At 35.3% G+C, this 26,096-nt stretch overlaps 2 protein-coding genes across 2 annotated transcripts in view; both read left to right on the top strand.

Annotated features, from left to right (window-relative positions):
* Positions 1 to 26,096, top strand: part of LOC127864275 (uncharacterized) — a 254,509-nt gene that overhangs the window by 118,740 nt on the left and 109,673 nt on the right. The window lies entirely within an intron of this gene.
* LOC127865097 (midasin-like) overlaps positions 1 to 26,096 on the top strand; it is a gene marked incomplete at its 3' end in the record, with an annotated part of 61,253 nt that overhangs the window by 29,425 nt on the left and 5,732 nt on the right. The window contains exons 3-4 of the mRNA XM_052404998.1: positions 765 to 881; positions 11,898 to 12,028. Of these exons, the coding sequence (XP_052260958.1) occupies positions 765 to 881; positions 11,898 to 12,028 (248 nt within the window). The remainder of the gene's footprint in view (positions 1 to 764; positions 882 to 11,897; positions 12,029 to 26,096) is intronic.

The raw sequence follows: 26,096 nt of genomic DNA, 5'->3' as shown, positions 1-26,096 counted from the left end.
ATTATTACTTTGACAAAACAACACTTACCTGAATACCACAATGGATTCCACCCAAACAATACCCCACCCCCTTACCCAGAATCCCTTCCCCCCCAACCTACCCCCCTCCCAAATTTTTATTTTTTATGTTTTTTTAAACATCATCTAATAAATTTCCACACCTCACATTATAGCCCCCCTCTCACCCCCCCTATCCCCCTTCCCCCCCCCCCCCCCTGAAAGATTGTCTAATAAATGACCACACCCCACATTATACCCCTCTCAACCCTCCGCCCCCCCCCCCCCCCCCTCCAAAAAAAAAATAAAAAAAAAAATTATTTTTTCCTTTTTTTATTTTTAAAAGATCGTCTAATAAATGATTGAATATGAACAATTTTCCCATGATGGCTTACGTTATACTGTCAAGCACTCGAATAGTGGAGTGCGCTGTCCTCTGACAGCTCTTGTTCAAATCTTATTTAATCGAGCTATACAAACATTTGAAAAAAACAACACTCAACACAATAAGAGTTGGAACATTTTTTATCCTATGATTCATGATTACAAAGTAGTGTTTGGTATTTAATAAAGAATATAAATACAATGTAGATACAGGTATGAATTTTTGCAAAAACCTGCTTATCTTTTAGGTGCACTTTTTGCCCTAACAGGTGGTCTACTTAGTACATGTATGTAGTGAACAAAATGGATTTCTTTACAAATAATTTTACTTACAAAAAATCAGATTCATTATCTCATTCATTTTTGTTTTTGTATATTCACAGATGATGTACTGGAGACAGATTGGTCAGCCAGTGAAAGATGTTCTGTGGGTATTGAGAATAAATGGAATTCTAGCCAGACACAGGACATCTACTTACCTGTTTCCTGTCCATGTGGAAGTGAGTGTAGTTGTTATAGTTTCTGTTGAGCAGCAGAATTAATAATTGAACTTAAATCAGATCCTGGAAATCTACTGACGAGATCCAGTGTCTAGGTGACATTGACTGGTTGGAATAGTAGTCTAGTGAGTAGTGGTAACAGAACTAAATCAAGACACTAGACATGTACGGACCTCCATCATGTCTTGGTGGAAGTGACTGCGGCTGGAATAGTTGTCAAGTGAGCAGCAGGAATTGAACTCAAGTCAGGAACTGGACCTGTACTTACCTCCAACTTGTTGAGGTGGAAGTGACTGCGACTGGGATAGTTGTCAAGTCAAGAATTACCAGCCAAGTCTTGGCAGGTAAGATAAACTATATTTCAATAACAGCCACAGCCTCAGTGGCATGCAGCCGAATCACAGATTGCGTGCTTAACTATGGTTTAAGTTCTTAGGTATGGGATATTGTGATCCGTCATTGTCTGCTGTCAAATGTGTGTTGCCTGTCATTTCAAGTACCACTTTTGGCTTTTGACATCTTCCTTTAAACCATAGGAAAATTTGGACATGTCTTTGCAGTCCTTACCCAATTGAGAAGAAATCCCTATTTGATACTGTGTGTTGAAAATTTGTGTTGAACATTGAAGTTTAAGACAATTATTTATTAATTCCAGATAAAAGTAAGTTGTTCTAAGCAATTCATTATCAAGCCTGTTATTTATCACCAGTATTAATGTGGTCAAATTATTTTAAATGAGTATTTCATAAATTCCATATATTTACCTCAAACATCATGTTTATGACTTTAGTTCATGTCTAAAAGTATATTCAGTATGTATTTCAGTTTAATAAAGACACTAAGAACTTCTACAATTCCATGATGTGAAATTAAGTAATAATTCCTGGGCAAACAGAGAAGTTTGGTAAAAAATTTAATTTTGAGTTATCTCCCTTGGACTGGCATTACTCGTATATGTCACTTCCATTTCCAAATGTAGCATGATCCAACAAGGGAGGTCACATTTTGGTTGTTTACAAAAAGTGGTTCTTTATTACTTCACTTTACATGAGTCTAACTAACTTTTAAGAGCTCTTTTCTAGTTGGATTAAACAGTCTGAAATCACCCACTCCAGAAAGTCGAAACACTTATCTGACAGAACATTCAATTTCATGCTGCATGCAAGCTATTTTCATCACAAAAATTGTGAACCAAAAAGATTGGAATATTTGTTTTCACTGTTATAGACAGTGTTCCTGATTGAAATCAACGTGCTATTGCTTGAAAATCATTTATTTATTGGTATACACAAGAAATGTCATTATGTGGTAGAATATTTGCAGAAATAAGAATTTTAAAAACATTTTGTGCCTGTCAACATTTTCCGATTGGTTTCGGAAGTTGCCGATCGTATTTATATACACTGTATTGATAGACATAGGCCAAAGGACAGAATATCCTTCATATTTCAAGTGTGTCGGCCTTGATATTGTCACTTTACTAAATGAGAAGCAAAATCATACATGTATCAACCCGTTATAGTCAGTAACATTAAAATATTTGGGTGCAGTCATTTGTTTTTTGTAAACCGCGACATGCTGTTTTTCAGAAAAATGACGATCGGTAATTTTCGTAACCATTGGACATTTCACATCACATAAATCTTTTCAACAGATCTTCGTAAGCAAAAAAAATAAAATTATTCTTTATCAATCAAACAAAATTCAAAGGTTATTTTTTAACCTAGCTGTTTATTGACAAATTGGATATCTTAAAACGTAATGAAATACACAAGAGCTTTAACCCTTTGCATGCTGGGAAATTTGTCGTCTGCTAAAATGTCGTCTGCTGAATTTCTAAAATAAGCATTTTCTTCGATTTTTTTCAAAGAATACTATCATAATAGCAAACAGTTTGGATCCTGATGAGACGCCACACTCTGTGGTGTCTCATCTGGATCCAAACTGTCTGCAAAGGCCTTTAAAATTCGGTTCCCGCACTGAAAGGGTTAACACCTTACTGGTCAGGCCTGTAATGATTCAGTCTTTCTCTTTCAAGCTCGCATAAAGGCTTTAGAGCAATTTATGCCTCAAACAGACACTTATTGTTATGGCCCCATAATTTTTTTTTTTATATTTACATATTTTCCACATTTTTACATCAAAAGCAACATGCCTCTTCGGTAAGCTCTCGATTCATTAATATCATCCTTTTAATCAGTGACATTTTAATATCTTAGCAACCATTATGAAATTTGTCACCTGTTTATTGTTAATGGCCATACCATGTTGTCGACACCAAGGGTTTCAAATAACCAGTGCTCAATGTCATTAAAATGCACTTTTGTGTCATACGGAATACATTAGTGCGCTTGCTGGTGATATATTTGTCAATATTACACCTCAGAGATATTGGTCCTTCTATATCTATATGACCGGTTTCAGTCTGTAAAATGCGATCGAAAAACCTTAGAGCATATGGACCGGTCACTATTTTTTTGTATATGGACCTTCGGGGTTACACACCGCTATATGTGCACTGTGTTGACGCGTCATTGAACAGCATTGACACTATTTCAGCTTTAACAAGAGTACAAAAAAAAACTTAATTTAGAATAAACGACACGCTAACCTCAATGCCAACGTTAACATTAATACAATGTTTAAAACAATAAAGTCGAAACAATATTCACTTCCATTTTCTATTCTTCCATCCCTTTATCGAAACTCATTTTAAATCACACTATTTTATTGTATTCCTATCGAAGTTTACATAATGTATGATAAACACACAATCCAAAATACGTTTTGCATTCGTTTGATGCCTTAAACAAATAACTAACTGTTAACAAAATAGCACGTCCGACATGTCCTAAACATCCAGAGCATTTAGCTCCAACTGGAATGTTTCGTCAAAGAAACTACATCACACAATTTACGTCATCGTTTGCGCATTCAGTTGAATGAAAAATAAAACTACGGAAAGCCGGTTTAACACTGTACAGTGATACAGGGGATACTCTTCGGTGTAATATAAGAAATAGTAAACTCCACTTCGGTCCCAATGGCATTATAGTGACCAGCCAGACAGCCAAAAACTGTATATGGACCTCAGCCTACGGCTCCGGTCCATATAGGGTTTGTGGCTGCCTGGCTGGTCACTATAATGCCATAGGGACCTCAGTGGGATTTACTATTTCTTAAATATCACACCTTCTGAATTCTTATTCAGTCCCATTATCAATCGTCCTATTAGAGCACGTTTCCGATAGTTTCTTGTGGTGAAAAATGATAAATCAAAATATCAAATTAAGCAGGATAAATTAGTTACATTCAAAAGGTCTTCATCTCTCTACAAAGTTTTATATTACTGAACCATAATTCAAACTTTTGAAGAACTTCAAGCTGACAAGGATGCTCAGCTTACAACTATCAATTAATCATGACAAAAGCCAAAAGCTTAATTAAAAAAAGAAAAGAAATGTATATAGTTCTGTTATAAAAGTAGTTGATAAGAACAATAATTTGTCACCAGAAGTAGTCTTGGAATTGAAGCATGTAAGAAATTTGTTGATATGTGTTCATACAAAAATGATGACACTTCAATAGAATTTTTGTTTTCTGTTAACCGTTTCCCCCATAAGAAGCAAAGTGAAAATGGATTTTGCAAACAGCATTAAACCAGAACAGCCTGCGAGTAACTCGCAGTCTGTTCAGGTTTTATGCTGTTTGCTGTTCATTAACTAAGGGTTGGAAACGTAGCCTTTAAGAAACTTTAATCTAGTAAGAAAGGTCTTCAATTAAATTTAACTTTCTATGGGACTACAAATGCGTCAAAATACGTATCTAAATGGTAAAGGGGCACTTTTTCAACTCATCTATAATTCAAAGTTGTGTCCACACATAGCGAGCTGTTATGGATGCACCAACAGTACTGGTGAACAAATAGAATCATCAAGTTGTCTTACTCTAGAAACTATAAAGTTCTGAAATCTGAGCTCGAAAGTCCATATAGCTACAATACCGGTTATGCATAAAGAACCACCTCTCAAAACTTTTCATAAAATTAAACTTTGCTGAGATTGTTTATAATTGACATCTTACTATCCACAATTCAAACAAATACATTGACATGTGTTTAATAGATAATACCAATTTGTTACTTAATAGTCTTATAGTTTCTGCCCACAAGTCAGCTGGTGATGCTGCTTGACTATAAATCAAGTCAGCATAGTCTATTGTATCAAATGTTGTAGTATATTTTCAGTCACACAAAGTATTTTTCAGCATAGCTGTCTAATCCAGCTTTAAATCTTAGCTGACCTTTGTAAGCTAGGTAACAATCAACTTGAATATAAAATTCCAGAGTACTTTTAACCCTTTGCATGCTGGGAAATTTGTCGTCTGCTAAAATGTCGTCTGCTGAATTTCTCAAAATAGCATTTTTTAATATTTTTTTCAAAGAATACTATCAGAATAGCAAACAGTTTGGATGCTGATGAGACGCCACGTTCTGTGGCGTCTCATCTGGATCCAACCTGTTTGCAAAGGCCTTCAAAATTCGGTTCCAGCACTGAAAGAGTTAAGTAGTACCTGAGCCAACAAGGACCAATCAAGGGCAAGTTCTCTGTCCACGGAGCAAATCTTTTTCTACTTTTTGTTTTGTGAAATTATTCATACTGTTGATGTCTTTTTGGATTTTCAAATTATTTTAAGGGAGGAATACCAAAACCAACAACAACAAAAAAATAATTAGGTCGTACTATGTATAAGTACCAACTTCCCATGTAGTACTTACAGCAATACCAAGAAGTAACATCTTGTATCTAAATCAGTTTCCTGAAAATAAGATAGCTGTGATCTATAGATAGCTTGTGAATGGGAGAGATGGGGAAATGAACAGTTATTATCTCATGAAGCCAATTAACAATAGCTTGTTATGAGCTAACAGGAGGATAAATTGGGTAATCACTTGGCAGAAATGGAATGGGGAGAATACCTCCAATTTGGAGAAATAGGCAAATTATCATTCTGGTAGAAATGGCTTATTATCATTCTGTTAATAAATGGGAGCTTCTCTGTTTGCTGTGTAACCTAATTAGACAACCCTGTTAGAGACCGGTTGGAATGGTAATAATGCTATTAGTCACGTGTAACTTGCATTTTTTCCTCAGAATCATTCATCATTCTCATCAAAGGTACAGTTACCCAATTGTCACTGGTAATGGGTGTTGGTTGGGTATGATATGGTTTGCACAAAAAACAACATATAACTAACTAAAAATGGTCTATATAGTTTCAACTTGATTTCCCTTTTAAAAGTATAATTTAAGTTGCTAGAACTATTAACCCATTTATGCCTAGCGTCTAGCAAAAAAGACCTTGGCAAACAGCGTAGACCCAGATGGGACGCCACATGATGGCATCATCATGCGGCGTCTCATCAGGGTCTGCCCTGTTTGCTTAAAGGAATTTCTCTAAGAAATATTCTAAATATAGAAATAAATATACTAGACATCCCTAATTTTGGAAATAAATTGATCCAATTTAGAAGGATGGGAGAGTCCACTAGGCATAAATGGGTTAAACAAGCTTAATAATATCATGGTTGATACTGTGTCTGCTCAACAATCTGAAGGTTTCCACACATTGGAAAGATCTTCTCTATGTAAACCACCCTCGGAGAAAAAGGAAATTAAGGCATTTGCATAAGGTGTCATCCCAGATCAGCCTGTGCAGTCTGCAAAGGCAAATCAGGGACAACACTTTCCGCCATAACTAGCTTATTGCAAAGAAGATACTTAATTCAAACGTAAATAATATAAAGGTAAAGCTAGTGTCGTCCCTGATTAGCCTTTGTGGACTGTGCAATGAGGCTAATCTGGAACGACACTTTACAAACATGTGTTAAGCCCAGATTTCGTAGAATGTGTCTCATTTATACCACTTACTTATCCTCTTATCCTACCAAGGATTAAGCATTTTTGAAAAATAAAGCAAACAATTAATCTCAAGAAACTCAGGAGAGAAATTTGTGTTCTTATCCAATTCTTTAATAACATAACACCAAATATAAATATTTTTTATTTCGTTTATGAGCTTTTGGCTTTCGATGCATTAGAGTTTAAATAAATAGTTATAAGCTAAGCTTCTTTATCAAGTTTCCTAATAGTTAAAAAAACAACTGCTGAAACGCTGATCTTACACTGGGATTAGATTGAAGAAAAGTGCACCGAGAATGAACATTTAGATAGCACATGTTTAAGGGACTTCCTAATATACATAAGACAAATGTATTTAAAGTACAACTAGTGTATTATTTGAGTAACCCCATGTTCTTCGCTTCTCCTTCTGCTCCTATGTTTGTCACATAATCAATATACAATATAATTGACTAACATCAGCCCCATATACATCTCACATACACAAATGTAGTTTTTTCAAGTGCGTTTTGTTAGTAGGCATTTTCTTAAATGACTTTATGTTCAGGTACACAAAGTCAAGAACAATTAGAATTATATACTAACATACAAATGCATCAAATCATGCTTATGACATAATGCTAATGTCAACATAATAACAAGCTTTCTTTTTTTCAATACACTATTATAACCAATTAGATTGGGGTTACAAAGACTAAAAGCCAATTTTATGACTTGGTATGCATTTAATTGATAAATGTAAAGGTCTCTAGGGAAAACCTGACTTCATGCATGTGGGTAAAATAATTGTCATAGATCAGACTGTGAAGTTTACACAGGTTAATTTGGAACAACACTTTCCACCTATACTAAATTTTCATTTAGAAACAAGATGTGTTAGTGAAACACTATGTCCCCCCATATATTTGACCTTTGACCTTGAAGGATGACCTTGACCTGTCACCACTCAAAATGTGCAGCTCCATGAGATACACATGTATGCTAAATATCAAGTTGCTATATTGAATATTGCAAAAGTTATGGCCAATGTTAAAGTTTGATGCAAACAAACCAACAGACAGACATGGAAAAAACAATATGTTTCCATGATAGACTCGGAAACATGAAAACATCAATTTGATGAAAAAAATCCATAAAAGCCGAAAGTGTCATCCTTGATTAAGATAAGCAGACAGGACAGGCTAACCTGGAACTAAAATTGAGTCGTGTTCTGAGAAAACTTGGCATAATGCATGTGCGCAAAGTGTCGTCCCAGATTAGCCTGTGCAGTCCGCAGGGACGACACTTTCCGCTTTTATGGTATTTTTAGTTTCAAGGAAGTCCCTCCTTACTGAAAAACAAGATTAGGTGGAAAGTGTTGTCCCTGATTAGCCTGTGCGGTCTGCACAGTCTTAGATTTGGGGCGACACTTTACTCACATACATTATGCCCAGATTTCTCAGAACACGACTCAATTTATCACATGCATTTAGTCTGCTTATCAATTTAGTAACATTTGTTTCACATGTAATACAATACTCTTACTAAAGGCAGAAGGGTCAACCATAGACCCCTAACCCCTTAAATCCCTTGAAATTCCTTTGATGCCCACTTTGGTATCTATCTGTTCAATGACTGTTAATGCATTAATTACATCCATTTGTGATCAAGTAATCCTATACCACAATAATCTACAGAACTGTCAATACTACTAATACCTCTGTCAACAAAATAATCAGGCCCTGATTAGATTCCAGATACTGATGGTTTGAACCATGATAAGAAAATCATATAATTATTTACAAATACATGTGGGAAGATATGATTCAGTGCATCCTTTCAGATTGCAGGTAAGATTCTGCATTGCACTCACTAAATTTTCACATCTTTCAATATTCATTTGAGCCTTGAAATGGGAAAATGGGGCTTAATGCACTTTCGTAAAGTAAAACTGTCGTCCCAGATTAGCCTGTGCATTCAATCAGGGACGACACTTTCTGCCTTGAGTGGATTATCCATAAGAAGCAACTTCCTTTAAACAAATAATACCATAAAAGCTGCATGTTTTGTCCCTGATTAGCCTGTGCGGACTCATTAACAGGCTATAAATCTGAGGCAACGCTTTACACATGTACATTAAGCCCTATTTTCCCAAAGCACAGCTTATTTATTTCTGATTTTTTTTTTATATAGTTTTTCATATATGTGCAAAATGACATTGAGCATGGGATACTAATTTCAGTCTCCACACATGCAAGCCACATGATTTCTTTTACAACAAGAACTGCAACTCCATATCTTCAAGAACATTTTCATACTGGAAAAGGGCTACGGGCAAAGGGCATTAACTCCATAAAACAATGCTTCTATTGCACAGAACTCTTCCTCAAAACTAGTTGAACCATGTATGAAGTTTGTTTGAAGTTGGTAACTTAACCCATTTATGCCTAGCGTCTACAAAAAAGGACTTGGCAAACAGTGTAGATCCAGATGAGACACTGCATGATGCGGCATCTCATCTGGGTCTGCGCTGTTTGCTTAAAGACAATTCTGTAAGATATATTCTAAATAAATAAAAAAATGCTAGACATCCCTAATTTTGAAAATAAATTGATCCAATGTTGAAGGATGGGAGAGTCCACTAGGCATAAATGGGTTAAATACATTCAAAATTATGCCCCAGACTAAAGTAAACAAGACACACTTGTGGTCAGACAAAGAGACCAGTTGATTAACCCATTTATGCCTAGTTGACTCTCCCATCCTTCTAAATTGGATCAATTTATTGCCAAAATTAGGGATGTCTAGTATATTTATTTCTATATTTAAAATATTTCTCACAGAAATTCCTTTAAGCAAACAGCGCAGACCCAGATGAGACGCCGCATCATGCGGCGTCTCGTCTGGGTTTACCATGTTTGCCAAGGCCTTTTTTCTAGACGCTAGGCATTATGGGTTAAAGAATATCCCTGATATGTGTGGTAAATGTTATTAACATCCCCTTGCATATTACATAAAACCATCCATGGCCTTAAATAAAGGTCGACTATTATCAATATGGCAAATAAACAGTTTTTTGTTACAAAGTTAATTGTTATTCACTGGCTAGATTGTTAATAGATTTTAAAATAGTATTCAATACTGGTAAAATGTATGCCGAAAAAATATGCTTGCACTAAAAAAATAAATTTTGGCTTGATGTTTTGAAAAAGTATATATTGTATATTGAAAAGCTGCTAATATTGAATTGTGATGATATTCTGGATATGCCTCTTTTTTATAATCATAATTTTAAAATCAGCAATAGCTATATCTATATCAAATGTCTATATGAAAGAGGTATTCCCTTTGTGAGAGGCATAATGGTAGAAAGAAACTGCTTTATTTCCAAAGAATCTTTGGATACACAAGTTGGAACAAACGTAAACTTTTTTATTGTACAAAGGATTAATAAACATAAAAAAGAAATACATTGACAATTTTGAAGACCTGCCAAATTTTGACAAAAACACTCAAGGACCTATATTACCAACTTACATAAAAAAATAGTAGCCAGCCCTAAAGAAGAGAAACATATTTATAAAACATTTAGATTAAAAACAATGACATTCCAGCTTGTAATACTAAATGGAATTCAGAATTTTTAAATATTGAATGGAAAAAAGTACATGCACTTGTATTCAATATAACTAAAGAAACTTATATCAGATGGCTTCAGTTCAGAATAGTCCACAGAATATTGGGGACAAAATCCCTAATGTTCAAAATGACAATTATGGCTAATAATTTATGTACATTCTGTAATTTGGAAGTTGAAAATATAATGCACTTGTTCTGGTACCCTGTCCACATACCCAGGAAGTTATTAAATTTGTTATTGATATTGTTCGTAGAAGTAGACCAAGCATACATATTTACATTACATGTCAGGATCTAATACTTGGAATTTTTAATCCAAAAATGAATGATTTAAATACAGTATGCCTAGAGCTTAAACGGTATATCTTTTATTGTCAAAGAAAAAAAACAGAATTCCTTCAAACTACTGATTGTTATCAGTATGAAACAAACTTTTGAAATTTACAGAAATACAATTAGATCAGAAGAAGAATTAAAAATATGGTCTCTGGTTAAAATATTTACTGACATCTCATATAATGACATAACCAATCATAACTCATAATATAAATAATGCTTATAACATATTTATTTGTTGTCATTGTTGTTAACTCTGCATTATCAGTTTTCCGTATACAATGCAATTGTTTATCATAGCGAGTTATCGTTACTGAGTAGGTGGGGCCAGCCGTCCCGGTCCTACATTCGGATTACATTTGATTTTTATCGATGCCGCTGAAAAGCAAAAATGTACTTCCTTGTTCTAAAATCGACCAAAACTCGTTAAAATGCCTTCGACTTGTTGTTCTGTACCTGGCTGTCATGAACGGGGAGGTCATGAATACCCAAGTGATCCAATTAGGAAAGCTACATGGGTTCAGGCCGTTCGGCGACTTGATGAAAAATTCACCGAAATTGTGGACGCCAACAAAGTCTTCAGTCGTTTGCAAGAAACACTTCAAACCAAGTGATTACGTGAAGGAGACTATTACTGGTATGTCAAAGTTATTGATAAATGAACAAAAGCGCATATTTATTCATTGTAGTACGTACATAACGAAATTCCTTGAATTGAAAACGAAAGTAGGAAATCAAAATCAGTCATTCAGTGAGTAGGTGGGGTAATTGTTCATTGAATTTTTTTGGGACAAGATTAGGAGGAAATCTAAATTGCTGTAAATGCATTGAATATATGCAGACTTCAGTATACAAATATTTTATTTTTCATTAATGCTGATAGCTTTGATTTGGTTACTTTATGTGCATATGATATGACCATGGGTCGTGATAAAAAAGTTTCTTCAAGCATTTTTCCCCCAACCGGCTACTTTCTACTTCCTTATTGAAGTACCCTTTTCATTTGACGCAACTCATTATATGTCAATTTATGTCATTATTAGCAAGCAAGACTTACGGTAGTGTTTTTCATAAATGAATATCAACTATATATTTATATAAATATATAAATTCATGACATTATATTTTTGTCTAATTCCAGGTCTACAACCTAGATATGGAAGGCTACTTTTGACAGCAGTACCAAGTATTTTCCCTTGGACCCAGATGGAAACCGAGACGGCTAAAAGCAGAGTGGAGCGCATGAAAAGGAGAGATTGTAGGGAAATTAGAGTATGACACTGCCTGTAAAAAAAACTTAGAGAGGACTTTCAGCAAACCAGTTGATTGTGTGGAAGAAGTGATAGAGCTGGAGTTATTCACAGCAACTCCTTACTTTGAAGAGGAGATATCGCTTACAAACGCTATGACCCAAACCAGTGAGACGCCCATGTTTTCAGTTGAAAAATTTGCTTCGAACAATGAACTTATTCATTTTTATACGGGGTTGGAATCGTACAGCAAATTTATGTTTGTGTTGAACTCACTTGGACCAGCTGCGTACTATTTACGTTACATTTATTTTCAAGTGTCAGGAATATCGATTCAAAATCAGCTTTTCATGACTTGAATGAAGTTAAGAAGATATTCAACAGATTTTGAGCTATCAACTTTCTTCTCTGTGTCCCAGTAAAGTGTATCCAATATTGTTTATACTTGGATTATATTCATGTCGAAACAGTGGAGGGAAGTAAACATTTGGCCAAGTGGCGAGCTTGTGCGGTATTTTATGCCGACTGACTTAAAAATAAAATTTCCCAAGACAAGGATAATAATAGATAGAACTGAATGCCCAATAAAAAAGCCAAAAGCACCGAGAGCACAACAGTCGACATATTCAACGTACAAGAATAGAAACACAATCAAAATTCTTGTTGGATCAATACCAGGGGGATTGGTCAACTATGTATCCCAAGCGTATGGAGGTTCCACCAGTGACAGACAAATCGTTGAACGGTGTAAAATTGTAAGTGCGTGTGACCCGGGAGACAGTGTGATGGCGGATAAAGGCTTTAATGTCCAAGATCTGTTTGCGACAGCAAATGTGCAGGTGAACATTCCGACTTTTTTCAGAAAACAAAACAGAATGTCTGGGAAGATTGTGTTAAAAGACAGGAAAATTTCAAGCAAAAGGGTTCATATTGAACGTATTATTGGACTAGGGAAAACGTACAGAATATTAACATGTCCATTATCAGGCACAGAAACAAAGTTATCATCTCATATAACATTTATATGCTTTATGTTGTGTAATTTAAAAACATGTATAATCCCAAAACATGCTTAAATCTTAGTCAACAGTGTGACTGACACATTGTGTACATGTTGGGTTTTGAGGTGTTTCTCCATGTGTATATACACTGCAACGCCGATATATCGCGGTTGGTGGGGTCCAAAGATCGCGAGCGCGATATATCCGGCGCGCGATATAACTTAAGAAATGTCTAACTCAATTGTATTGCGGTTAACTTGTCAAATTACCCCAATGTTTTCATTTTATATACAGCGCTGCTACATATTTGTTTTGTAATAATTGCAAACCAATTTTACAATAAACGTTTTCATTACTACATAAGTATCTGTGTATTTATCATAAAAACCAAAATGTAAATTATGTTTTTTATTTTCATGTACGATCCCTCGCGAATCAGCTAAAATGAAAAATTCTTGCCGTAAAAAACGTATAAAATACATTGTGCATAGATTCGAATTTACCCTTAGCGTAACGGTAATGATACCGTGTGTTTGAATTATATTTTATTAAGAGGAAATGTCAATGCCACATAATTCACGAGATACTGCGGTACTTTTGTTGTTTACAACGAAACTTTTAACGGAAATTACATTATCACAATGTTGTACCGGCTACAAAATTTTATTTACAAATAAATACACCCACGCCAATTTTCGCGCGCTTTTTTATCAGGACAAAGAAATTCATGACCAGTACTGAAATTTAACGATTTATATACCAGTAAACTGCCATTATTACCTTTGCAATGACACTAATTGGACATTTCCTAAGTGTTAAAAACAACCCCAGCCTTGTGTAAACAACATTGTCACTAATCGACTGTTTTTCACGCTTCACTGCGTGCCATAGTTAGCCACGAAATATGGGGTGTTGATACTTGCTAGAACCGGTTTTTTGCTTAAGTTAGCGAATTCTCAGATTTAAACATGTCATTTAGTGATCATGCTCGTCGGATTTTTGGGAGCCATAGCCAAAGCGCGATATATTGGACAGCGCGATATAACGGTCCGTGATATATTGGCGTTGCAGTGTATTACATACAGCATTACTTGTTAGGCCAGAGGGCTGAATTCTATAACAGAAACAAACAATGATATTGGTTTCAATTCTTTTAATTAAAATAATAGGTCTAGTGCTATCTTTAATCTCTCCCTGCTTTTATCAAGGGTGACACAGGACACATCATGACATGAAGCGATACACGATATTTTGTGCGACAAACGAAGCAACACATCATACGTGATACACGAAGCGACACGCAAGAATGTACCACGAAATATCGCCCTTGTGTAGGTAGCCCAAAAGGCGATATATCGTGGTAAATATAGCGTGTCGCTTCGTTTATCGCCCAAAATATTGTGTGTCGCTTTGTGTATCAAAGCTGTACAATTAGTTATAATAAGTATCTTTGCTTGACTAGAACTGTTGCATCAACATTTTATTTTGATAGAAATGTAAATAAAATACAATGAATAAATCAGACTTGGTGCTTTTTTTAAGCAAGAGTTTTCAGTCTGAATACTTAATCCATTTATGCCTAGTGTCTAGAAAAAAGGCCTTGGCAAACAGCGTAGACCCAAATGAGACGCCGCATGATGCGGCGTCTCATCTGGGTCTGCGCTGTTTGCTTGAAGGAATTTCTGTAAGAAATATTCTAAATATAGAAATAAATACTAGTATACTTAACATCCATAATTTTGAAAATAAACTGATCCAATTTAGAAGGATGGGAGAGTCCACTAGGCATAAATGGTTTAATAAGACTTGTAAAAATGCTTTTCAACAAGAACAGGCTTGAAATAGGTGTTGAAGAAAGCTTTCAACTGACTGACCATTTGTGAAATAAAAGGTTCATTTCTTTGGATATCAAAGTACTTTATGTCCTTAACTTTTAAGTTCTCTGCAGTACATATAATAAGAGTGCATGTTTGTGCTCCAGTACAAAGAAGTTGTCCTTGAATTTGGTAGTAGTAATTATGATTCATATCAAGGGAGTAATTTCCACTGTCATCACAGTTTAAATAAGGAACCGTGACAGGAGATATGGGTTTGTCTCTTGCTGTATAAGGGCATTTAACTTCAACAAGATGAGTTTTATCAATAACTCCATCTGGTGACGCTGCTAGGAATGGGTACTGTTCTGCGACGACTAACCCACAGCTATGTACAGTCTTGCCAGTGTCTTCCATGAATTTCGTTACAGCGACCGATTCATGTTTCCTCCCATGTTCCAATGGAGCCGCTTTAATTTCCCTGGTTTCAAGCAGTGACCTTGCAAGCTCATGTTTGTCGGCCCTTTGTGTGGATTTACAAATTTTTCCGAACATTGACGATGGAATTCGCTTGGATCGCTCCTCTATCCACAATTTATTAGTACTTTGACCTAATGTTTTTTTCTCAATATCAACGACTACCGCTGAGCTTATTTTCGTAACCAAAATTCTTTCAAGAAAATTGTCTTCTGGGGTAAGTTTCAAGTAGTCGTGATCCAATGCCACAGCTTTAGTGTTTGCAGGTTCAAATGTTTGAAATATTGGCATTTCCGAAATACCTGGAAAGTTTAGGCAAACATTTCTAAAATGATCTTGATAGTTGGCAGCATTTCTAAATTCTTCTGGTCGGGGATCAAAGTCAATGTTTGTCAACTCGGCAGCTCCAGGCATATCTAAGGCATTTGCTTTTATGGGGCTTCCAATGAATTTTTTGCATTTGTGAAAACTCTGCAATTTTTGAGTGCACGATTCTTCTGTCTTTACTGTCATTTTCTTGCAAAACATAACTGCACCATATAGCACCGTGTTAACAATATTGTTTGCAGTGAGCTTGTGGTCCCATTCCTGCAGCACATTCACACTGTGCCTCTGTAATAGACCCATCTAAGCCGAGCTCAATATCAACTGTGTAGGACACACCTTTCTTCATTTCTGCGTGACAGCTTGATTTAATGAAAACACATGTTTCTCTGCGTGACATCCGGCAGTACCTTAAAAACTGTTCATTATACAACCTCTGCACATGTTCATCCAGATTCTTATCAAGCGGGGCCAGATACGATTGCACCTTTCCGAGATCTGTTTTGGGAAATTTAGAGTCCGAGTTTACATCAGAGTATGTAGTGGCATCTGGTAACTTCATGTGATATTCCGGTTCCAAAGTCTCTATTTTACCAAAGTTCTGATTTCTCTCGTATGATATAAGCCTGAAAAAAAAACATTTAGCTTTTGAAACTCATTAAAATAAAAGATGCGCGAGCAAAGCATCGGTAAAATAACCCCACCCATTACATTATGTACAATCGCCGATGTACATGAAACAAAGGGAACGCAAGTATTTTCTGTCACTAATTAAACAGAAAACATTTTGATATAGAACAAAGAGCAAAGATTCTATTATATTTTTTTAATTATAAACGAAATATCGTTCCGAAATACATGCAGGATACATTATGTGTATTTTAAAGACATTTAACGTACACGAATATTCCCCGGCGTTATTCTACTTTCGGTTTTCAAATGTGTGTGTTTTTTCTAAGAATATCAGCGTAACGGAAAATTTACGTACCTTTCAACAAGTTCATTTTTACGTCCAACTGTTCGTGCACCCCGTTTTTTTAATTCTGCCCTTAACTCGGGCAGTGTTAATGATCCAAACTTTGATTCCATGTTTATCGCGTCCAGTCTTTGTTAATGCTTATCTTAGAATGTATAGTGGAAGCTGATGGACCGGGTTAAGTGGCGCTACCTGGAATTTGGCAGGGGAAGATAACCAACTATTATCTGCCATTCAGCACTTTCTGTTTTATTCTCATATGTGCAATATTTTATGTTAATTGATATACATACTTATATTCAACATTAATTTAGTTTGTATTGTATAATGTGATATGAATGTATGTTGAATGTACTACAATTATATTTATTATATTACATTTATGTACCCATCAAAATGCTGTACATGAAATACTTTGTGTTATGTTTTTTGTATGCCCCCCTTCGAAGAGAAGGGGGTATATTGTTTTGCACATGTCGGTAGGTCCGACTAGGTCCGTCCACCAAATGGTTTCCGGATGATAACTCAAGAACGCTTATGCCTAGGATCATGAAACTTCAAAGGTACATTGCTCATGACTGGCAGATGACCCCTATTGATTTTGAGGTCACTAGGTCAAAGGTCAAGGTCACAGTGACTCCAAATAGTAAAACGGTTTCCGGATGATAACTCAAAAACGCTTACGCCTAGGATCATGAAACTTCATAGGTACATTGATCATGATTCACACATGACCCCTATTGATTTTCAGGTCACTAGGTCAAAGGTCAAGGTCACAGTGACTCGAAACAGAAAAATGGTTTCCGGATGATAGCTCAAGAACGCTTACACCTAGGATCATGAAACTTCGTAGGTACATTGAACATGACTCGCAGATGACCCCTATTGATTTTCAGGTCACTAGGTCAAAGGTCAAGGTCACGGTGACCCGAAATATTAAAATGGTTTCCGGATGATAACTCAAGAACGCTTATTCCTAGGATCATGAAACTTGATAGGTAGATTGATCATGACTCGCAGATGACCCCTAATGATTTTCAGGTCACTAGGTCAAAGGTCAAGGTCACAGTGACCCGAAATAGTAAAATGGTTTCCGGATGATAACTCAAGAACGCTTATGGCTAGGATCATGAAACTTCACAGGTACATTGATCATGACTGTGAGATGACCCCTATTGATTTTCAGGTCACTAGGTCAAAGGTCACAGTGACATAAAAACATATTTACACAATGGCTGTCACTACAACGGAGAGCCCATATGGGGGGCATGCATGTTTTACAAACAGCCCTTGTTTTATATATAAAACATACACATGTTACTTTTATGTTAATGAATAAACACACACAATGCATAACTCGTCAACCAAACAACTCAAACAGACATTAGATTTGTTTATATTTCATCATTACATTTATATTCTGACAGAACATTATTTGGAAAAACACGACCTTCAATAAAAAACTAAAATAAATGTACTGCCTTTAGAACTCAGTTTTGTGAGGAAAGTTTCATGTTGTGAGGTTTTTCTCATCAAGTTTCCGAATTTTCCTTGTTGATCAGTACTTTTTGTATGGTCAATTAATCTTGTTTTAATCAGACCGAACAGTAATCTGATAGTGCAAGGCCCACATGCATTCCATTTATGGTCAATTAAAACTGTAAACCTGGGCTCAATGATATAACAAGGGCACCCTGGCTAGGTGAGTACAGTTAACCTGCAAGTATGCTGTAGTTCTGCTAATAATAACACCCATCAGTACTGCTAAAAAATACCTTAGCCTCAATCTGGGAAAACGGGGCTTAATGCAAGTGTAAAGGGTTGTCCCAGATAAGCACAGACTTGGCTCAATAGGGACGCCACTTTAAACATAAGGGGCTATTTCGTTCAAAGGAAGTCTCTTAAAAGCAAAATCCAGTAAAGGCAGAAATTATTATCCCTTATAAGCCAATGCTGACTGCACAGGCTAATCTGGCACAACATGTAACGCACATGCATTTAGCCCTGTTTTCCCACAGCAAGCATGTGAGTCCTGTCATTGGATTATTGCATGTACGTAAGGTGCCATCCCAGATACCACAGTGCAATCCAAACAGACGTATCAAAGATAACAATTAATATTGTGAAACAATTATTATTAATCGCCAAACATTGATTTTCGCATATTTCGTCAGTAGACAGATTGGTGGATTTAAGTTGCTTACCAATAATTATGTATAGTGTTAAAACAAAAGGAAGACTGAAATACATTAATATGCAACGTAATCCACGCACATATCCTGCACACAAATTGAGAAAAAATCAAAGTTGAGACAAAATATTGACCACAGTCTATTTGTGATACTAACACGCGTAATACCAAGTCCGTACTTTATCTTGACTTTCTTCCTGCTGCTAAGGCTAGTATTCCATCTATCCGCATCCGTATCCGCATACGAATCCGCAAAATCATAATACGGACGCTATATTCCATTTATCCGCATACGTCGAGCGTATCTTTATTTTTGTATATGGATAAAACTAAATATTATAATTGAGATAATTATTATGAAGGACAGGCCTGAATTTAAGTAGATATAAGGTACAAATCATCATTCTCTCTGTAAAAGAATACAAATGGTAAATACCTGAAACATCTTCTTTAAGTGCCTAGGCTATGTTTTTCCAAACATTTGAAGTAAAATCCCGATATGCAGGACTGAGTTAGTTGTATAATTCCGGGTAATTTTTCACGAATTTGATAGTTTTTCAGTTGATTTTTGAGATGACAGCTACTCTCATCATGCTAAATGCCGTCTGTATCTTGTCCGCATCCGCATTAGAATGCTCACTTGAGCGTTCTTAGAGCTCAACATTAATCTAAAAACCAGCATGCCCTGCCGGGCAAGTACTTAGAAAAATCTACTTGCCCTGTACGTATTAAGCCACTTGCCCAAACATGAAATATCACATTACCTGTAAACCTCATATTTTTTAATAAAGATTAAAATGATACACCACAAAACATTTTTTATTTTTGAACATTAAGCAAAATGATTACAGCAATTAAAGTCTAAATTAAATGCTCCGAGTTCTTTTTTTGCACATGCCCAGGCGGACAACTAGATTATAAAATAACTTGGCCGGACCCAACTTTTTCTTGCCAGGGGCAATAGGACAACCGTTAATGTTGAGCCCTGGAACTTCTTTTGCGGACGCCTTTTGCGCATGCGGACATACGGATGCGGACGAATGGAATAAAGTGCATTTCAACTTGTTCTATTTTTTTGCGGATGCGGATATGCGGATGCTGATTCAGACAGATGGAATACCAGCCTTAATCTATCAGAAGGGAGAAACTTGACCTTGCATGGAGTGTACTTTTAGGGGATATACAGTAACATCAGGGTGCTATCAATCTTTTTTATTTTCAGAGGTCTAGTGCATTTTAATGGCTCATAAAACTTAAATATGCTCATGCAGAAGGCTTTAGCCAATCTAGTAACCAGACCCATTTTGTTTAATGACCTGTCATTAAAATTACACACCAAAACATGGTGCATGCTTTCCTTTGGATTACTGCATGCAAAATAATACAGACAGAGAGTAAATTTTTCGGCGTAAGCTGTCTTAAGCCAGCTTTTCACCTTAGCCTGACCTTTGTAAGTGTCCAATAAAATTCCAATAAAATTTCCCGCGGCTAGGTACGAATGAATACACTTCATTTATTCCATTGGCTGATTTGAGTATACCACCAGAACATTGGAAACATATCCGCGTCTTTGTAACACTGTTTTACTGAATGAAACAATTTTATCTCGAATGAAAAGGCTTAATAGATAGAACAGTTTTACACTCAATTCTCGACATCAATACAGTTTGTGCGTACACCTTTTATTTTCAGAGTATTACCAGCGCAAGAGCGTTTATACTTAAAAGGCTATGTTCTCATATTTAGTACTTACTTCCTTATTCCTTAACATGTTAACATGTAAAAGTATAAAGAGCAATGGAAGCGAGGCCTCACTTTAAAGCATTGCATTTCAACCCGCGAGGTATATCGGGTCAATTCGCGGACATTCAGAGTTTATATACAGGTCATCACCGGAGTTGGCGGCCAGTAAAATAATCGTTATATAATAAAGACGCTATCCGTGAACTAGGTGACCTGGAATTTTCTTTAGACCAGAAATATGTTAAATGAAGATATTCAGCAATATAATTATGGTATGTAAATAATAGATTCTTAATGTGTTTTCAACAATACAATGATAAATATTATTGTTGATAAATTTAACAATAATTATTCGTCCATATTGCCTAATGTACTAAAGTGATATTATGAGCATGTAACAGTTTATAGGTGTCTATCGCAACCGTTGATTATTTTTGATGTTTCTACTTCATATACACTTATATTAATTAATGCAGCATCATCATACTAAAACAATATACCAGAAAGAGAAAAATAATGCATTTGAATATCAACCGTACTTTCGTTTGACAACTGATCATGCGTTTACGAGTTGAACCTAAATTTAGTTTTAGTGCAGATTTGTTCATACGACACAAAGACACGAAATTGTTTTACGGATCATTTCAGCTTACAGGACTGGGTGGGTCACGTAAGAATATCGAATATAAAATATATTTTTATAAACAACTGGTAGCAAGGTGAGTTGCAGATAATTAATCAGTAACCACATTTTTACTAACTATTTTGACCTGTTAATTCTTTTCAGCTCAATTCAACAGTGCAAAATGCCCATAATATCACTTTAAGCATTTGCACGATGATAATTGATACTGTTAATAATCGAATCAAATAGCAATGCCCGACAAACCACTAAAACAGGTTTGTTCGAAGAACGCGCCTATAAATACGGATACTTCTCGTGTGGCCGGTTGACTCATATGTTTAAATTTCACTTCCATTCTTCTTTTGGTTTTCTGTTTTGTATCTATAGGTTTATGACCAGCAATATGTTATAATGTAAAATAAGCCGCGAAAACTCCCCGTAACATCCCGTACTGCGTGTGATGCAGCTAAGAACTGCACAGAAAAAGACATTCGCTATCCTTGATCTCATTCATTAAACTATTTACGCCGTATATCTTTTTTAAAGATATTTCTTGTTAGGAATAAGCATTTTAATAATCTAGCTTCAATGTATTGAATTTATAAATGTTAACATAACAAGTGATGGAGAAAGTTTTTATCAATTACAATCATGAGATGGAAAACATAATGTTAAGTACAATAAACTCATATCAAGAGCAAATACTTTAGTCTTATTGCTAATTAATGGATACATGTGCATTGATTAGAACTTTACTTTCAACTAATATTAAACTGTTTCTTTTGTGGAGTATAGTTTCTTGCCAACTTTGATAGCATTATGCTGTTCCAGTAACAAACAACAAAATAGAACATCAATCAGTTCTTACCTACAGTGTCAGTTGTTTCTCTTTCATAGCATAGTGGTGAACTTTACAGGTGAGAGAAACATCTTCATAATACCTAGTATTTTCGTGGACAATTCATTTTCTGTCAGGAATTCTTACATACCATATGAATTACATTCTGATAATAATGGAACCAGACTATTCAAAATGTTTCCTACGGTTAACAAGGAAAACAAAGTATGGGTTTGCCAAAAATCTTAATGAGTTCTATCAAATACTTAGGGTTCGGCAATGTTTGTACATCTTTTATGCTTGAGTGTTCTTTGTTCAAATTATCTGCTTTATAAGGGTGAAATGACAGATCAAAGTTTGAAACTATTTGTAATTTTGTTCTTAGGCCCTAACGCAATATTTTTTAAAGTACTTTATGTGTTACATACATGTACATGTTAATATACGAGTGCACAGCCTATACCAGTTTTGGGGCGTTACACAATTTACAGCTCTGTATTTGTCAGTTTCAATTTACAATGTAATTATGTCCCATTATATTTGTTTTATTTATCACACAAAAATATGTATTTGAATATGCAACTGTCTATTTCCGACACTTGCAAATAAGCCTCACTCTACGAAATAATGGTTTTATGCACATGCCTAAAGTGTTGTCCCAAATTAGCCTGTGCAGTCTGCATCTGCTAATCAGAGATAAATGCAACCTGCAAAAAAATATGACATTTGATAGAATGGTAAGTAAAATAGCTCTGATTTCTCCAGGTGTAGTGAAAAAATGTATAGTATTTGTGTTAATAGGATGATTCATACCCAACCACTGACCAGGTGATATTGCTTCAAGAGATATGATATGTCTTCAAGCTGCAGATATCATACAGATTGATGTAGGAACAAGGTCACATCTCTTGTACCAGATACCTAGATTTGTTTTGATTCTGGATTTGTCATCATAATATGAGCTACGTTTTGGGAGAACTGTGCTAAATGAATGTACGTAAATTGTTGCCCAAGATTAGCCTGTGCAGTCTGTTCAGGCTTATCAGGGACAAAACTTTTCACTTTGATGGACTTTTCTTTAAAGAAATCTTCTACTTAATTGACAATAAAATTAACAAATATTATTTCAAATTCGCAAATTTTCGTTTTAGTTATAATATTTGTGAGGAAACAGTAATACTGAACATTTACCTGATGCTCTAAAATATCCGTCATATGCATCTTTTGACGATTTAAAAACCTGAAAATTATAAAGCGTTGCAGCGCGAAACGATTAAATAATTTGGAGAGTTTTGTTGTTGTCGTTAAATTATGCGACACTACGAGAATTACTTATATTAAGTAAAAAATACAACAATCATAGTATGAGCACAGATGGCCTAGCGGTCTAAGCGATAGACTTTTACTCCAGGGGTCAGTGGCTCGACCCAAGTTGATGTTTAATTTTGTTTCTTTCATTAATTGTAATCTTGATTTTTACTATAGCTTTTCAGATCCAATGTTTACATTTATCAATATAAAGAATTTAATGATAAACTTCAATACATGCCAAAATCTGTGAAAAGGCCCCTTTAAAGGTAAGTCTCTTCTTATTACAAATTAAGTCCAGGCAGAATCATCATCATCACCAACTGCATTTTATTTATTAAACGCTGATTAAGACAAAATATGGGATTTAGACATGTTGTATTTAACTGTTTTAGAGATTTACTATGAACGCCCCCCACCCCCCCTGGCACACACACACACACACACACATAATTTGCTGACTAAATTACTTATGTTTCAATAATGCACCATGTCCATATACAACAAAACCTCATGTACTGCACATCCAATAGGGTGTTAGCAGTACCTTCAATTTCTGCTGATAAGGTTTTTCAGTTTAAGAACTAACCTCTATGATTTTCAACATAAAATTGCTGTACACTTTATAACACAAAATTATTTTATTTATTGATAGTTTGTTAACATTGTATTGGGAAGCAACATTCTGCTAAAGATCTTGTTGGATGTGTTTTGGCATTTTTACTGATATTTATTACAAATCCCCAATAATCAAGTAGATATGCCCCAGTTGTAATGTGTATTTTCAATTTTATGATGTCCTGCCCTTGAGGTGGATTTATGTGAGGACCTGGAGTGCGTCCCAGCACGCCTACCTACTTTGCATACAAGAATTACATAATTTGGGACGAAATTTGAATTATAGCTGAAATTTCAAGCTATTTAGTTGTTCCCAAAAGACATGCCCCTGTGATGTCTATGATTCCAATATAATTTCAGCCCCTGCTGTGACCTGGCACAGGGCATGTCAGAACTGAATCTGAGTTATGAAACCCAAGAGCATGTGCATTAAAGCACTTTGGAATATAGGAGATAGGCGGGAGATAATGCAAGGCTATAAATTACTGAATATGTTTAAACAATATTTAAAAATCCAATTTTTCAAGAATAACACAGACAGGCTTATTAATTATTCATTCTAAATACATATAAAAAGTATATTGTAACAATTAATTTCATTAATTTCATCCTCTTCGCCTGTGGTCTCAAATGGCGTTTTGTAGCTAGTGGGTTTATCACAGGGTGGCTTGCCCTATGCCCAACCCTCCCCCTTTTTTTAGATGGGCTAAGGGCTGTCATTGACTTTTTTATGACTGGGAAAACAAAATGCCAAGGAATCAAGATCCAGTAAACCAAATTTATCAATAGGATAGCTGTTAGTAATGTCTTAAGCCAGTGTATAGAATTAATATCATTGTTAAGTCTTTACAAAATTGAACTGTTTATAATTGATCAAACAGCATCTATACCCATTAATTTATTGGGACCAAAACAATTGTTCTGTACTACAAAGAAGACGTGACATAACAAGTTACAAAGAGAAGCAAAATCTTAAGACATCAAATTGAATGTAATTAAAACCCAATCAGTGCCCGTGAATATTATGTGTACAATAAATATGCCAGCAAGCTGTTGTGTTTAGCCAAGCGGACATATGCATCCCAGACGAAAATGCCATCAAACTTATTTGCCACCCTTGATATTGACTCTCTCAAACTTTTATGTATTTAAGTTAGGATTATCTGATGTAAGATACGCAAGTACTTACGAAAAAATGCAGTAGAAGAATTTTTTATTTTAGTGCTCAACGACTAACAAGTTATACTTATCAGTATAAGTACTCATCATGGTTACTTTTATTATACAAATTCAAATGGCTTTATTTTTATTCATTGATAAATTATAATTTATCCGCACTATGGGAAAACTGGGCTTAATACATGTGTGTGTGTAGTGTCTTCAAGATTAGAATGTACAGTCCGCGAAGGCTGATCGGGGACAGCACTTTCGGCTTTAATGGATTTTTTTTTTAAAGGAACTCTAGTCTGAACAAAAGTCCAGTCTAGGCGGTACTTTACAATGCATTAAGCCTGGTTTTCCAAGAGAGTGGCTCAAACCAGTTATCAAAATATCAAGTCATGAGAGAGAGGAATGACTCAATGTCTGGAGAGTAACTGGCCATGTGGACACTTAAACCCTTTGCATGCTGGGAAATTTGTTGTCTGCTAAAATGTCGTCTGCTGAATTTATAAAATTAGCATTTTCTTCGATTTTTTTCAAAGAACACTATCAGAATAGCAAACAGTTTGGATCCTGATGAGAGGCCATGTTCTGTGGCGTCTCATCTGGATCCAAACTGTTTGCAAAGGCCTTCAAAATTCGTTTTTTTAACATGTTTTTATTCAGTATAAAAAGTCAATGAACTCTGCATTGTTGCTGAATATACAATGCACTTGAAAATATGCTGATTGAAATTAAAAACAAAAAAACAACTTAAGCATCAGTATCTGTTCTTTCTGAGCAAAAGTGGCATTTATTGTTAGTGAAGAAGATACATTTTCAAGAATAAACATCAGAATTATAAATGTTTTTAGAATGTGAGCATTTTATCCAGTAATCTCGAAGTACCAGTTTTTGGATAGAAATCCAATAGCATTATTATTTAGAAGTTTGCAATCCCTTGTTCTGAAATAAAAATCATTAACAAATATGCGGAGTAATTTATTTAAACAAACAGAAAATGCATTCTGAAAC

This window comes from Dreissena polymorpha, chromosome 1 (genome assembly GCF_020536995.1).
Source record: "Dreissena polymorpha isolate Duluth1 chromosome 1, UMN_Dpol_1.0, whole genome shotgun sequence".
NCBI lineage: Eukaryota > Metazoa > Mollusca > Bivalvia > Myida > Dreissenidae > Dreissena > Dreissena polymorpha.
The sequence above is the reverse complement of the archived record's forward strand: the minus strand, read 5'-3'. Positions and strand labels throughout refer to the sequence as shown.